This window comes from Ictalurus punctatus, chromosome 28 (assembly GCF_001660625.3).
Source record: "Ictalurus punctatus breed USDA103 chromosome 28, Coco_2.0, whole genome shotgun sequence".
In the NCBI taxonomy this organism is placed as follows: Eukaryota; Metazoa; Chordata; class Actinopteri; order Siluriformes; family Ictaluridae; genus Ictalurus; species Ictalurus punctatus.
Genome location: NC_030443.2, coordinates 3,753,847 through 3,769,254, shown reverse-complemented (window position 1 = coordinate 3,769,254; position 15,408 = coordinate 3,753,847). Strand labels below are relative to the sequence as shown.

Below are 15,408 nucleotides of genomic sequence, written 5' to 3'. Positions count from 1 at the left end.
GAAAAGAATTTGGCTGAGATGCATTTGTGTAAATCAGCAGCGTCTGTAACAGGAGCAGGACGGAGTGACGGAGGATTTGGTTCTCCCTCACGTTGATTTGGCTTACTTGTCTGCACAACTTTGATTTTAAAATTTTTTTTTTATTTTTATCTCTGCTATTGCTAATGGTATTATTTCATATTAATTTGCTTTTCTGATTTGTGTAACTACAACTCCGATTCCGAAAAAGTTTGGGACGGTATGGAAAATGCTAATAAAAACAAAGAGGAGTGATTTGTGAATGTACTTTGACTGGTATTTAAACAAAAAACATATAACAACAAGGTGTTTGATGTTTTACATAATCAACTGCATAGTTCTTTGAAGATAAACGTTTATTTCGAAAGTGATTCATGCAACACGTTCCAAAAAAGTTGTGACAGTGGCGATTTAGGACTAGTAGCGATGTGACAAGTTGAAATAAGAAGGTGATGTGAAACAGGTGAGGCTAATCGTCTTATCATAGTATATAAGGAGCCTCTAAAAAAGGCCTAATCCTTCAAGAGCATGGATGGGTCGAGACTCGCCAATCTGCCAACAGATGCGGCAGTGAATAATCCAATACTTTAAGAACAACATTCTCCAAAGGTAAATCGGCAGGATTTTGGGCATTTCACCTTCTACAGTGCACAATATAATTAAAAGATTCAAGGAATCCGGTCAAATCTCGGTGTGTAAAGGGCGAGGCCGAAAACCACTTCTGAATGCACGTGATCTCCGATCCCTCAGACATCAGTGTCTTAAAAACCGTCATTAGTTGGTAATGCATGTACTGACATGGGCTCGAGAATACTTTGGTGAACCTTTGTCAGTCAACACCATTTGCTGCTACATCCACAGATGCAAGTTAAGGCTTTACTATTAAAAGCAGAAGCCATACATCAACACTGTCCAGAAGCACTGTGACTTCTCTGGTCTTGGTCTCATCTGAGATGGACAGTAGCACAGTGGAATCGTGTTCTGTGGTCCGAAGAGTCAACATTTCAAATAGTTTTTGGACAATAGAGACGTCGTGTTCTCTGAAAAGGATTGGCCAAGCTGTTATCAGCGTCAGGTCCAAATACCACATTCTGCCCGGATTACAAGCGCATGGTTGTGGAAGCAGAAAGTGTGGGTGCTAGCATGACCTGTCTGCAGTCCTGACCTATCTCTGTCTCCAATTGAGAACATGTGGTGCATTATGAAGTGCAAAATAAGGCAACGAAAACCCCGTACAGTTGCGCAGCTCAAGAAATGCATAATAGATGAATGAGGGAAAATTCCGCTTGCTAAACTTAACCAACTGGTGTCTTCCCTCCGCGTCCAAACGCTTAATAAGTGTTATTAAAAGAAAAGCTGATGTTACACAACGTTTAACCGTCAACTGTCCCAACTTTTCTGGAGTGTGTTCCAGTCATCATATTTGAAAAGAGTGTATATTTTCAAAAATAAATTAAACTCACCAAGTAAAACATCAAATAATGTGTTTTCAATACAGTACAGGGTGAGTTGAATTTTCAAATGACTCTTTTTGTTTGTTTGCTTGCATGTTCCATACTGTCCCAACCTTTTCGGAATTGGTGTTTTAAATGCACCACTCAGGTCTGAGGCTAGTGTGCTAAATCTTAATATAATACAATTTAAATACAATACGAGTCTAAGAGAGCTATTAGAGAGATCTTCTGAATTTTATACCATGCAGGTTAATGAGGAGGAGGAAAAAAAGACACGCACATATGCACACAATCAGGAAGTTGCTATAAATGGTTAGTTTGTTTCACACCAGTGGACAAGAACGTCCTGCCTGGAAACAAAAGGCCTTTGGTTTAACATGTCCAACATACTAGTGGGAAAAGTAAATCCTCTAAGTCTAATAACAAGACATTAATAAGCAGAAATATTGCCAACAGAACAGAAGTGACAGAATGAATAATTGTTGGGTGAAGCGATGATGACCAGGCTGGTGTTTAAACACTGTGGCTGACTTTTAACTCCGGTCAAAGTCAGACAGAGACTGATATGGATGATGCTGATTATCAAAGTGAGAACTCATGCCCTATTGTACACCTATAATTAGTTTCCATCAGTAGATAAGGTTATAGATGTAGAGGATGGCGGAGCATCTTTCAGTCAAGTTGCAACAAAACCTTTAACCAGAACATGAAGTGTAAAAAAAACAATATACATATAAAATAATTGACTTGTCCTTAAGGTACATACATTTTAATTCAGGAAAGCCAATATTTTCAAAACTATGTGCAGTAGAAAATGTCACAGAAGGGTTTTCCCAAACCACCACAGAAATGTTCCACATGTCTCAAAGTTTACTTGAGCTAGTATTTTTTTTTTTTTTTTTTTAAGTCACTTGAGCTAGAATCCAAACAAATGAAATGGCAGGGCAAGTTAATGAGCAGGTGTTAAAACTGTATTGAAATTCAGTTGGTGTCGTAAAAAATGGTGGAGAAAAAAAACCTTTTGTCATTAGGGATGCACAGTGGAAAATGTCTCCCTCTGCTGGCCATAAAGAGAAATCTCTGTCTCTCTCTCTGTCTGTCTCTTACACACACACGCACAGAAAGAGAGTCAAAGAGAGTCAAAGAGGCTTTTTTCAGTCCATGTTTAAACGCCATTGGTTTTGAATGACTTCTTTTCAAAAGCACTGTAGACAATAATGGACATGTCAAACCCACCTGGGAGATAAGAGCCCGCATAACAACAGGTTTAAAGTTTAAACATACGCTTCTGACACACTGCCATCTCTTTGTTTTGGACACAGAACCTGGCCCTCCTCTCTTCTTTGCTTATTACAGTCTTTGATATGTCAATGATTAACAACAACATTCATTTTGATGCATTCATATTTTTTATGCAGTGTCAGATTAAATAAAAAAAAAACAAAACAAAACCCTACCACTCAGGTCCATAAAGAATAAAAATGTCCATGTCAAAAAACTGTGATAGAAATATTATATATTCATATTTTTTTTCCCCACTTTCATTGACTTCACTGACTATGATCAGTTCTGATCCTAATTACCAAACATTCAATCATTTCCAGAATTTTAACCCTTTAAACGCCGGTTTCTTTACATAATGCAAAAATCTTCAAAGCTCAGGAACCTTCTTTGACTCGTACGCATGCGGTGGGATTTGTGATTTCCAGGACGATATCATTTCTTTCTTTCAAACTGTTCACACACCTAAAATTTTCAGTACACACATACAAACCACAACTCTGATATCCATACAAAAACCCACACACCCACCCACCCACACACCCACACACAATAATAGCTGCATCATTTATTCAGTTGGTCTGCGGTGCTCTATAATACAGCAGAATCAGACAAAAGGAAAAGGATGTATTTCCCCCAGAGGCTAAACCTGAGAAAATACTACACATTTCAGAAATGTTTAAAAAAAAAATTCAATGTTTTGAAACCTTGTCAACAAAATAAAAGCCTATTAACAGAGAATACATGATTTTATGCTTAAATGTCACAGGGATTAAATATTGCCGTTTGAACGGATTACAATGAGGACATTTTTGTCCTTAAGATCCTGAGTGTAACTATTTTTGTGTACCTTGTTTTAAATAAATTTACGAAAGCAAACGAGGGTGAAATATTAAAATTCCAATAAAAATACACACCTCTTGCAAAATGATTAAAAAACAAAAACAAAACAAAACAACAACAAAAAAAAACAAAATGAAAAAGACAAAATTGTCCATAAGGGCTGACAAGGGTTCATTCTAATTCTTGAAGTGTCTTATGGTCTAATCCTAGTCACGTTAAAATCTAATGTAAACAACGCAGCACGTTGTTGAAATGTGATCATTTGATGATTTTGTGAGTGTAGTTGAGGTTACAATTTTACAGAAGACCAGATCTAAGAAAAGAAGTCAAAGCTCTTCACATAGGTTAGTTGGCCGGGTTCACACCTGGTATTAACATCCACCTCAACTGACAGATCTGATCACAAGCAGACGTCACTAAGTGCAGGCATTAAGTGTGCCAAATGTGTCAGTCAGTATTAACAGGAGCCGTAGGGTTTTATTCATTTCTAAACCGTCCTAACCGTACCACAACAAAAATTCAAATACAAAATAGTAATTAAATTCCAGTTCATATTGTTTCTACGCATGATCGTTTTGATAATATTAGGTTGTGATGCAGTAATAAATACTCAATATGAAAACACAAGATTGTTTTTTTTTTTTATTGCTTAACTTGGCCAACATTTCAACTCAAACTTCCAGCACGTTTAATCAACACACGTTTACAGTAATACACGTGCTACGGTAAAATAATCGACCACTCTGATTTCCCACGTAAAACCCACAGCCATTAGAAAACGCTGCCGATTACAACACAAAACATCAGGTAAGTTTTCAGTGTGTTGCCAAGTAATGCCACATACCTGAGAACCAATTCAGACGATGAGCTTTCAGCTCCAACATATCTCAATTTGTGTCAAATAAATAAATAAATAAATTAAAAACAATTTTGCAAGTGGTTTTATACTCCGCTGGGGAAAATATGTAAATATCATACAGCTTGCAATGCATTCACTGCATAATTAACCAGACCTGTATAACATGGTGTGAGCTTTGACACGTTGAGCTTTAAATTAAGACTTATAACACGATTCAAATGAAAAATACTGGAAACATAAACATAATAGCAAAAAAACAAAAAACAACAACAACAACAACAAAAAAACAGCAACGTAATATAGTACCTTGAGGATTCGACATTCTGGTTAAGTAAATAAATAAGTTTAAAAGCTTTTAAAAGCCCAACTCACGTAAATCAATTTGCTTCGGTCGTCATATTTAAAAAGAGATTAGTTCTTAAAACAGGTTGTATGTACGTATAAAACGAGGCACATCCGTAGAGTTTTGTTTTCCATGGTATCTTTGAGCTAAATGTTAAATTTCCATCAAAGGATCATTTCTTTGGCAGATCTGTATAATCAAACTTGTGTCTTGTTATTAAGAAAGTAAACCTGGGTGTGAAACTCGAGCCACAATTTGCAGTTAAACTCTCATGCTCATTTTCCATCTTGTCAATAATATTAGTTGTAGTAACACTACAAAAGTATATGATGTAAATTACTGAGTTGTGTGCGCCACTGATTTGGAAACGCCTAAATACGCTCAGACACTGAAACGCCTCGTTCAGCTTTCGCTCTCTCAAATCATGGGTGTTTGTAGATGTCTGAATGCACCGTGGCTTCACAAATCACATCCTACTTTTCTTGTTTTTCCTCACACAACAACTTCATCTTGAGGGTCAAAAACGTATATAAATATCTATAAAGATCGGTAAACCGTTTGATTGTTTCCCTTTAATACCTTTCAAATGTATCAAACAACACTCCAAAAAAGGTGAACTTTTCCCTTTATAAATATCAGACAAATAAATATAAATGCCAGCTGGCTAATACTTCAACATTTGCTTTTTTTTTTCTTAATTTTTTATTTTACAAACTACTTAAAATTCTTCCTTTATCACAACACCACGAAATCACCGTTTCAGCTGTTACGTCCTCAAACAAGTGAATGAATTTCTGCTCCCGCTATATGTTCTCAACCTTACCTTATAAAATGTGCTGTAAAATCTTGAAACGCTAACGATTCATTGTCCTCTTAAGGCTCCTCTCACATATGGTGTCTTACTATATCTATCTGATATGGAGAAATCTGTCCTCTCAGAACGGGCGTTCAAGGCTTGCAAGGCTTGGGCAGGAGAACCCCACTCCATCTCAGAAAAAGGACACAAGGGGCACAAATCCATGCTACGTCATCCGGCCATGAGATGCTGAACTTCCTGTAAAACAGTGTAAGCGGTTATTGTTATTTCTATTAGTTTGGAAATCTGGGTATGGTTGAAAAGTCGTTCTTCATAATATTGGGAGATCATGAGATCGCGTTGGTCAGGAGAGAGGGCGCTATGCTCTCTCGATCACAGCGACAATAGACAATCATGGCCGCCTGTAAGCTTATGTATGTGGAAGAGGGTAGACAGCGCTTTCCTCCGAGTGTCCGGCTGCCCTGTGATACAGCAGCTCGAAAAGACGTGACGGAATCAATCATATATTCATAACGTTTTCCTTGTTGATTTCCTTTCTCAACTTAAACGAGTTGAAGCACATCCCTTACTTCCTGTAGAGACCTGATTAATAAAAAAATTAATGGATAGAAAGGAAGCATGAACGCACATTCCTTTCCACTGCATGTAAATGAACAGGATTTGTGACTTTCCAGCAGCATGTTATTTCCAACAAAGCTCTTTCTCAGCAAACAGCACATCAAACACACATCGGTCGTTTTCCCAGGTGATCATAACCGTTCCCAGGTCATGCCCTCATTTCACAAAGATCTTCACTGAACACTGAAACTTACTCTTTTTGTGACAAAGGAGCAGGGTCTATTTCTTCTTTCCTCCTAATGACATGCTCTCTGTTTTCTTCTTCTGGGCCTGGAGATAAAGCGTATCGTTTAGACTGACACTAGCTCGGGTCTCCCGAGCCGATTTAACAGCCCTGAACTTACAGCATATAGTACTGTACATCTCAATATCTACTGTGATGTTATGGAAGTGTTGAGATGTGTGCTACGCTTGGGATATACTTGTGACATGGCATCATCAATCTGTTTTAGTTCTTCGTAGTGGTCACGGGAGTCTCGCAACGGCTGCACCATGATCTCTTCGATCTGAGGGAAAAGCTACAAACACAATAATACAAAATCATTTGAACATTAATCATTCAAAATAACATTTTTTGGGACATTAGTAAGCTTAGCCAATGCATGTCCGGAAGTGCTTTATTCCTTTTATACCAGAATTTTCCAGAGATTAATACTTTTTGTTTATTAAAACATGACATTTTTTATCCGTTTATAGTTATGTTTTAGTTCCTGTTATGTCTGACGTTATAGCAGTTCCTTCACCGGAGTTTTTATTTTAAGGTAGTAAAAGAAAAAAATGCAGCTTGTCATGTTACCAATCAACTGCAAATGTTTTACCCCTAAGTGTTACAAAGCACTAACACTGGAGACTCCTTCCAAACTGCTCAATAAACATCTCCTCACAGGAAACTTCACCATCGATTAGTTTTTTTTTAAAAAATCTGTTCACGTGGGATGTTCGCCTTACAGGTCCCTGTGTATACTGTTACTAAAGCAATGATAATGTATTAGAATGAGCGCTTTAATATAAACCTGTGGCTTTATATGCCTTTTTTATGCCTTGCTGCCGGAACTACTGTCGGAGCTGCTGTTATAGAAAATGAATCAACACCTTCTAACCAATCAGATTCAAGAATCCAACAGCGCTGTGGTATAAGATATAACGTTAAATGTCTTTGTAAGAAAATATTGACTGTTTAATGTAGTATTCAAGCGGCACGTGGATACCTTCATGACTGTCTCAAACATTGGGATGAGAACAAATTTGATGAAGCCAATTTGTGCCGTTGGCTTGGTCACTTTGTCCCGGTCCATAAAAGGAGCGACAGGAAGACCTTCCGACTTTTCTCTGTCACTCTGAAATCAATACAAAATAGCAAGACTAGATTAAATGACACATCAATTTCATGGGGAAAAAAATACTACATTCAAAAAATGCAGCGTGCTAATAATTCATGCAAACTTAACTTTCATTTCTTCTTACATACTTACATTATACAGTAATTGGAGTCTTTCTCTTTGTTTTTGACCAGCGAACCAGATCAACAACGGTGCAACTCATATACAGTTTTTTTTTTAAAGAACTGCAGTCCTGATTGCACAAAATGGCTGAGTTACCTGCATGAAGTACTCCTCAAGCAGGCAGTCCACCCACGGCTCGGCCACCTCGGTCGGTCTCACCTCATTGGAAATGTCGCAACACTTGATCAAGACCATCTTCAGCTGCTCCGCCATTTTTAAAAAGATGTGTTGAGCACATACATTATAAAGAGACCGTTTAACCACAAATGTTAATACCATTAATAGCACCATGCTAAGAGAACTGCGCAAATTTAATATAAACAGGCGGCTTGGGTTGCTGTCGAGCTTTTTAGGGGCACGGATTTAAATAAATGTGGAGAATACGCACACATTTGACATGCTCCTCATTGGTGAAGTCAAAGTTGTCCACTTTCTGTCTGAAGGAATCTAGTATCTCGCCATGTCTTGCCATGTCAGTGGCTAGAATAAGAGTGATAATGGCCTGTAGCAGACATAAGCATGATACGTTATAAAAATGCCATACAACCGAATCAATCAAACTCCATCATAGGCACATGTATAGCTATAGTAGGGTTGCAGTACCTGTCTTATCTGTTTGAAGGACTCGAGTTCGATGTTGGCGAAGATATTGCACTCGGGCATGGCGAGGATCTGGAAGGCCACTGCACAGTGGTGGTTCTCCAGGGGCGAGATATCGTTATAGCGCACAGCCAGCTCTGTCCGAGCGTTAATCTGATACCTGGTCACAGAGAAAAATATAAACAATGTAAAAAAAAAAAAAAAAAAGACATCTAACGAGGATTACGACTGCTGTGGCACTGAATAATATAGGTGCGTATCAATCCATCCAGGATGACACCATGTGCATCTTAACGTGATGGAAAAAAAAAATCTACCGTGTAGAATCAGTAAGTAAACAACTCGAAACAAGTATTCACTTCTGAAAATGATAGGCCATGCCTTCTTCACCGTGTCTGACAGGCACAGATAGCATAAAGGGGAAAAGAAAAAAGATAAAAGTATCAAACATGATATAATATTAAGGAATAGACCACTTATAGGGAAAACAACTGAACATGTACCACAGTTACACTTCACAGTTGATTATTTTCTAATAAGACAACACGCTGTAGTGTTTTATTCCTCTTATACCAGCGATTACATTTTTTAAATTGAATGACGAACAAAATGTCATACTTTTTATCCATTTATGGTTACATTTAATGTCGCTGAACGTGTGCAAGTTAGTTCTTGTTATCACTTACGATATAGCAGCTACAAACATTCGTGTTCTCATCAGCCTTTCTCTATTCTTATATATGTATAAGTGTGTGTATGTATATGTATATACACGCACACCTGATTTTTCCTAGAAACTGCAACCAACACTTTCTGACCAGGCAGACTGGAGAATTCATCAGAGCTGTGGTATAACAGTAATAATAGTAATCTAAAAAATTGTTTAAGTGTTATTGGAGAAAGGGATCCCTGCTATGATTGCGATGTTGTTTTGAATTTGTGCTAATTATACTGTGTTCGTGAGCGTGACAGTTGGAGATGTACGTGTTATTGTATCCTGGATGGTCGAGATCATGGCACACTGCTGCCGTCATCAGAATGCACATGTCAGTCATAGTCAGCTTCTCCTGAGAACAACAATGGCATGAGTATATTATAAAAGGTATACACCTCCTAGATAAGCATCATAGGAAGAATTGTATTATTATGGGTCACAGAGATGTCCACACCTGGAGGTTGCACAAGTGGATCATTCCGTACATCATCTGGCTGACGCAGAAGCAGTGACGGAAGTTATGGAACGGGTTGTCACGGTAATTTTCCTGGATCGCCAGCTGTAATTGATCGGCATTTCTTCATGTCACTGTGCTACAGATCTCATTGGTCAGAAGGTGCATGTTTAGTGCAAAAGAATGGACTTGAATCTTACCAGCCATCTCTTAAGGGTGATGGGGTTCATGTTAAACTCCTTCACGAGTCCGAGATCATGATACATGTACTCCAGACAGCTTAACATCTAAAGTCAATACCACGTCAAACAGAAAGTAAGGTTCAGAATGGACGTTCGTAAATATAGAAACATGAGATTCCATCGCTCAACACCGATGGAAACCGATAATAAAACATAAACAAACACCCAAACAAATGCACTCTGTATATCTAATATACATCCATCCATATGCTGGCAAACCTCATTATGCTCCCAGTGCCATACATCAAAGGTGGGCTTCTTGAGAGTCTCTATAGTCTCCTGGGAAAGCGTGTACTGTGTAGACGAGAGGACGACATCAAGACCATTTACATCAAGTACATACACCGTTTGGGTTTCAAGGATAAAAATTTAAAAATGCCGACCCATCATGTTTAATTTTTTTTTTTTTTTTTTTTTACCTTTGGATAACTTGGAACATCACGTCTGGGAGAAAGTTTCTTCCCGTCGTCTGTGAAATTGTACTTGCAGTTGCAGTTCACCCTGTTTAGGAAGCAAATAAATGTAAATAAAATAAATGTAAATACAACATTTTATATTGAGTGGAAATGAATAGTGCACGATTATCGATGGACCAGCTAAATGAGATTTATATTATACATATAAAAATGAGATACATATTATTACTAAAGTCAAACTTATTAAAAACCTTTTATTACTGCTTATATAGATGACTGCTGCAAACAGTGTTATACTCCAGTATGAGTATAAAATATTTAGTAAAAAATATAGTAAATGTTAAGCAAAGTCCAGAAAGTTCCACGTTATTAGTGCTTCTGAGGCTGTAGGAGGTGAAATACTGATTATAGCAAATGTCAACTTGAACTTCATCTGGTTTTGAAACTGATATTTGAATATAGGACCGTTTTTAATTTGCTGGTGCAGAGTTTTTTTTTTTAGAATTGTACCTTGCTCCGCCTCTAGAGGTCACCTCATCCCTTAGTTTCTTCAGATCGTTCTTACACTTCTCGATCTCTACCACTTTGAGGCCCTCTACTGCAAAAGGCAAGCTCACAATTTCATTTCTAAATTGATCTTATTTGATTTTTGAATTTCAAAGCCAAACAGGATCGAGGCTCACGTTCGACTCTCTTCTCCAGCATGGCCAGCCTGTTGGTCATCTCCGTCTTCAGCTCGTTTATTCTGAAAGCCCTAATGCAGAGAGATCCTACATTACCAAAGTGTCTCAGAATAAAATACGAAATTAAAATAATGCAGAAATAAGTTTTTTTTTGGGGGGGGGTGGGGCTTGGTGCCCTAGTGTATAGCACGCCTGCCTCGCACCTCCAGGTTTGGGAGTTCGAATCCCGCCTCCGCACCGTTCGCGCGGAGCCTGCGTGCTCTCCCCGTGCTCTGGGGGTTTCCTTCGGGTACTTCGGTTTCCTCCCCAGTCCAAATGGCGTGCATCGTAGGCTGATTGGAATTTCCAAATTATGGGTGTGTGAGTGTGTGCGTGTGTGTGCGATTGTGCCCCGCGACGGGCTGGCACTCCATCCAAGGTGTCCCCTGCCTTGTGCTCCGAGTCCCCTAGGATAGGCTCCAGGTTTTCCGTAACCCTGCATAGGACAAGCGGTACAGAAAATGGATGGATGGACGTTTTTGGTGCTGCTTGTGCTAGAATGTATTACCGACTGAACTGCTCCGCCACTTGGGAGAGAACATTCTGGAACATGTCTTCTTTCTCTTTAGAAGAGAAAATTAGATGGTTAATGTTTCTTAGTACTTGGTAAAATCACTGATGTAGTGAAAAGAGTTTTTATATTAAGTAAAAATGTATATATAAATATATTAATATACAATTGTATTATTTTTTAAATTAGTCATAGAGTCAAAAAGTTGTTTTAAATTGGATCAGCTGAAATTTAGGCCTATTCAAATTTCAGTGTAACTGTTCATTTAGAAATACTGATCATTTTGATAGCGTAAAGACATCATTGGGGAAAAAAACGTTTTTTTTATTTTATTTTAACATTAAATACTTATTGACCTTTTTTTAAAAAAAAAAAATTGAATACACATTTTTTTAAGACAATTAAAAGCAATATGTAAAAAAAACCCCTTCTATTTTGCACAATGTATTTCTACATTGTCCCTACACCGTCCTGTTACACCAAAATGTCAGTAAGTTCAGAACATTTTTTACGCTGATAGTTTAACAATTGATTTATCATCGCAATACAAACGATTTAAATACTAAAGATGTCTAGCATAATCATATCTCTACCACATTTAGTCGTAAAGAGTTGTGTTCACCTCCTCCTTGACTGGAATGGGGCATTACTTTATACAAGTTGCTGTAAAGAGAAAAAGAAATATGTGTGTAATTATATCAAATAATTTACAGTCGCTGTAGTTAGATTAATAAAAGGATTACTTAGGCGAGTTTGTAGGCATGGTGGGGTCGATAGATATCAGTGCTCCCTCTGCGTCTACTAAAAGAATAGGCGTGTTTCTGCACAGGAAAAAATATATATACAGTATTATCAGAACATTATGGGATAGATGAACCGAATAGGTGATGGCTGATAGAAAATGCTGACCTGGTGATGTTGGACGACGTACAAAGCAACTCTCTGATGTCACATGGACTGCAGTGTCGACTGAAAATGACCTGAAGATGACCGGAAAGCAAATTCAGAATCATCACATCACAATAAGTCACATCACATACTTTTATTATTTCTCATGCTCGCTTCTTTTAATTATAAACGCTTTATAATTATAAACGCACTGCATTCTTTCATGTTAATTTTTACATGAACTATTCCATTTAAACCAAAACAATTGCCAAGAAAAATCTCGACTGGAGGTCTACGTGATCTTGTGAATAAACACTCATCAAGCTGCTCTCTGCAGATGGTGCTGTATGGCAACTTGCGAATGCCACAGACACCTGTGACTCAGAACGAGTCTTTTTGTTAACGCCAGACGACATAAGTGCCCTACTAAGGGGGGGGGGATCAACATGTCATATTGAGACTAGAATGGAAAAATATGTTGTACTAATCTTTGCATTATTGAGGTCTGTAACTAATAACAAAAGCGCTTTATTGTACACTGGGATCACTCCGGATGAGTTTCTCTGGGAAATTCGGCTTCGGCATGATTTCCCAAACGCAAACGATCCTGACGCACTGATTTTAAGTTTGTTGAGTTGGTTATTTGGTATATAACCAAACGTTTGGCTGTTTTATTGATTCATTTTTCCACCGGACACAAATTCTGATTCGAGGTGCTGGGATACTACCAACTAACAACAACAACATCAACAAACCCAAACAAACAAAAATGGATTGAGAGTTTTGGAATCAGCTCTTAAAATATTAAAATATTAAAGAACATTAGACAAAAATTTCTATTTATTGACCTTTTTTTTTTTTACTTTTTTTTTTTTTACCCATAGAACTCCGTAAAATTATCCAACAAGCTGCCATATAAACAGCACTTCTATTGTGCGGTTAGAGATATGGTGATATTACTGTATTTTTTCTTTTCCATCACGTACTACCACCTGATATACAATGGATATATACAATTATTTTCACATTTGAGGAGTTCCTCTGTCAGAGAACTGAACTCTGCAGATAAACATGTATTGGCAGACGGTCATAACACCAGGTTCATCACGGAAAGCTCTTAAATGTTCTTACCCTCTGAACTTTTCCATCTACGTCCAGGTACACGGTTTTAGGAGCGTAGGACGAAGAGCTGGATCCCATTATGACTATTGAGATTTTTTTTTTTTTTTTTTTTTAAGATATTGCTACCTTTCCTTCTGGAAAACCAAAAAAAAAAAGCAATTGTTGAAAATTCATATATTGCCTATTAAATACCTTATGCAAAAAGAGAAGGAAAAAAAAACATGAAGCAGTGAAGAAATACAACATGAGGTAACAGAAAACACCTGTTCTACTCTAAAGAAACTCGAAAATAATATTGAAAAATGAAAGTAAACAATACTGTTATGGTATCTACTAACCTCAAGAACTGTTAAAGCACAGGGAGAAGCCAGTGTAAGGGCCAGGTGACCCACCTGTGTGTGTGCCATCCACCTTCCCACAGGCTTTAAACTCACAGATGCTGAGGAAGCTGAGAGGAAAGCGCGGGATTATTCAGGGAGCGCGAGATGTGGGCGGGGCCGAAATACCCCGCCCACTTGCACGCGCGCTGCCCTGGAAACGCTCCAGCTGGAGGCTGGTCTTAAAATACGATTCTGTTCAATTGCAGAGTTTGGAGTCGACTCCTAATCCTGTGCACTTCAGGTGTTGAGGAATCGATTCCGCAGATTTTTGGAGTCGACTCTGATTCCGCAAATGAAATTTCTTTGTTCTCTGTGCAGTAAAAAGGTATTACATGACAAAGTTTGATCGTACGAAATTAGGGCTTTGGAGTCCACTCGTCAAACATTCAAATATTAATCACATTAGACAAATGTGTACTATCATAATTACTGACTTTTTTTTAATTTCTTCTTCTTGCCCACAGAACCCAGAGGTTACAAAACAAACGGTTTCATATCAATTAAAATCATGCTGACATTATTTGTTTGTATTTGAGTTATTTAGCTTTATGATAGGTAAAAAAATAAATAAATAAATAAATCTGATTATGCATTATAGTTGCAATCAAAATTATTCAACCATTGCACATCAGGTTTATTGTAAAAATTGACAAGACTTTCAGCTGTTTGCAATGAACAAATCAAACAAAAGCAATCGGAATTGTTCAACACAACGCATGCTTCAAGTGGTTTCTCCAAATTCAACTGAAAACACCGGAGAACCCAGAGGAAACCCACACGGACACGGGGAGACCACGTGAAACTCCATATATACAGTAACCCGAGCCTAGGTTCGAATTGCGGACCATGGAGCAGTGAGGCGGCAACGCTACCCACTGCATACCCACACTGCCCTCCCTGTTATATGCTCCTGCAAAACGAATCATGATCTAATTTATTACAGCAACAGTATAACGCCCTGAATATCACCAAGTTAATACTTTAGTATAGTTCCAGGGTTTAATGGTTTCTCCTGTTGTTTGTGTTATACAATCATTTTAATAAAGGGTGCGCTACTTTTCAAGTGACATGCAGATAATGTGTCAAAATGAAGTGAACTCTAGTGCACACATGTCACTAAATAATGAAATACTTTAAACGTGTCACAATTCAATGTGTCTTAAAATGCAATGTGGCTCCTAAAAAAAAAAATCACTCCAGACAACAAACAGCACAACACTCTGTTTACTTCCAAGTGTTTCATTTTTGTCTTTGAAAGGAATTTCAATTTGTTGCCATTGTAGCTGATTTCACTGTACTGTCACACAATGTGTACTAATAAATAATAAAGTCATGCCATATATATATATATATATACATACATATATATATACATACACATTGCTATTAATCATGAGCTTATAAATAAAGCATTGACGCTTACAAAGATTCTCATTAATACATGATCGACTTTGCAGTATATTCGAAGGGAATGTTTCATTATAACTTCCACAGTGAAGTCGAAAAGTGCTTGTTGCAACCGAACGAAGTTATGAATACAGGGTCTGTGAAGATAATTCAGTTATATAAGGTTTGGGATTTAATTGTGTAATTATGTCATAAAGCTTAGCCAAACTCATTTCA

General features: G+C 37.7%; 1 protein-coding gene across 2 annotated transcripts; it reads right to left on the bottom strand.

Moving 5' to 3' along the window:
* Positions 1-4,246: 4,246 nt before the first annotated feature.
* Positions 4,247-15,391, bottom strand: pde9ab (phosphodiesterase 9ab). 2 transcript variants are annotated; one of them, XM_017459448.3, is made up of 20 exons: positions 13,744-15,391; positions 13,415-13,539; positions 12,305-12,375; positions 12,139-12,216; positions 12,018-12,058; positions 11,393-11,447; positions 10,846-10,916; positions 10,673-10,760; positions 10,166-10,247; positions 9,966-10,040; positions 9,705-9,791; positions 9,505-9,609; positions 9,320-9,402; positions 8,339-8,495; positions 8,124-8,237; positions 7,832-7,936; positions 7,442-7,570; positions 6,656-6,751; positions 6,428-6,503; positions 4,247-5,852 (listed from the first exon to the last, which is right to left on the bottom strand). In XM_017459448.3, exons 2-19 carry the CDS (start codon positions 13,481-13,483, stop codon positions 6,453-6,455), a joined length of 1,557 nt encoding a protein of 518 aa, XP_017314937.1. In that variant the 5' UTR covers positions 13,484-13,539; positions 13,744-15,391; the 3' UTR covers positions 4,247-5,852; positions 6,428-6,452. The 2 variants fall into 2 exon arrangements, with proteins under 2 accessions (XP_017314937.1, XP_053533083.1); XM_053677108.1 differs by lacking the exons at positions 11,393-11,447; positions 12,018-12,058; positions 12,139-12,216; ... (1 more) ...; positions 13,415-13,539; positions 13,744-15,391 and having other exon boundaries at positions 10,846-11,385.
* Between the last annotated feature and the right edge of the window lie 17 nt (positions 15,392-15,408).

What these genes read in the sequence shown, in the direction of transcription:
- pde9ab (XM_053677108.1), bottom strand. Translation starts at nt 11,326, where the DNA reads ATGCAGGGTTACGGAAAACCTGGAGCCTATCCTAGGGGACTCGGAGCA. An exon ending in TCACCCTTAAGAGATGGCTG is followed by an intron (nt 9,610 to 9,704) that starts GTAAGATTCAAG and finishes GATCAATTACAG; the next exon opens with CTGGCGATCCAGGAAAATTA. An exon ending in ATGAGGAGCATGTCAAATGT is followed by an intron (nt 7,937 to 8,123) that starts GTGCGTATTCTC and finishes ATGGCGGAGCAG; the next exon opens with CTGAAGATGGTCTTGATCAA.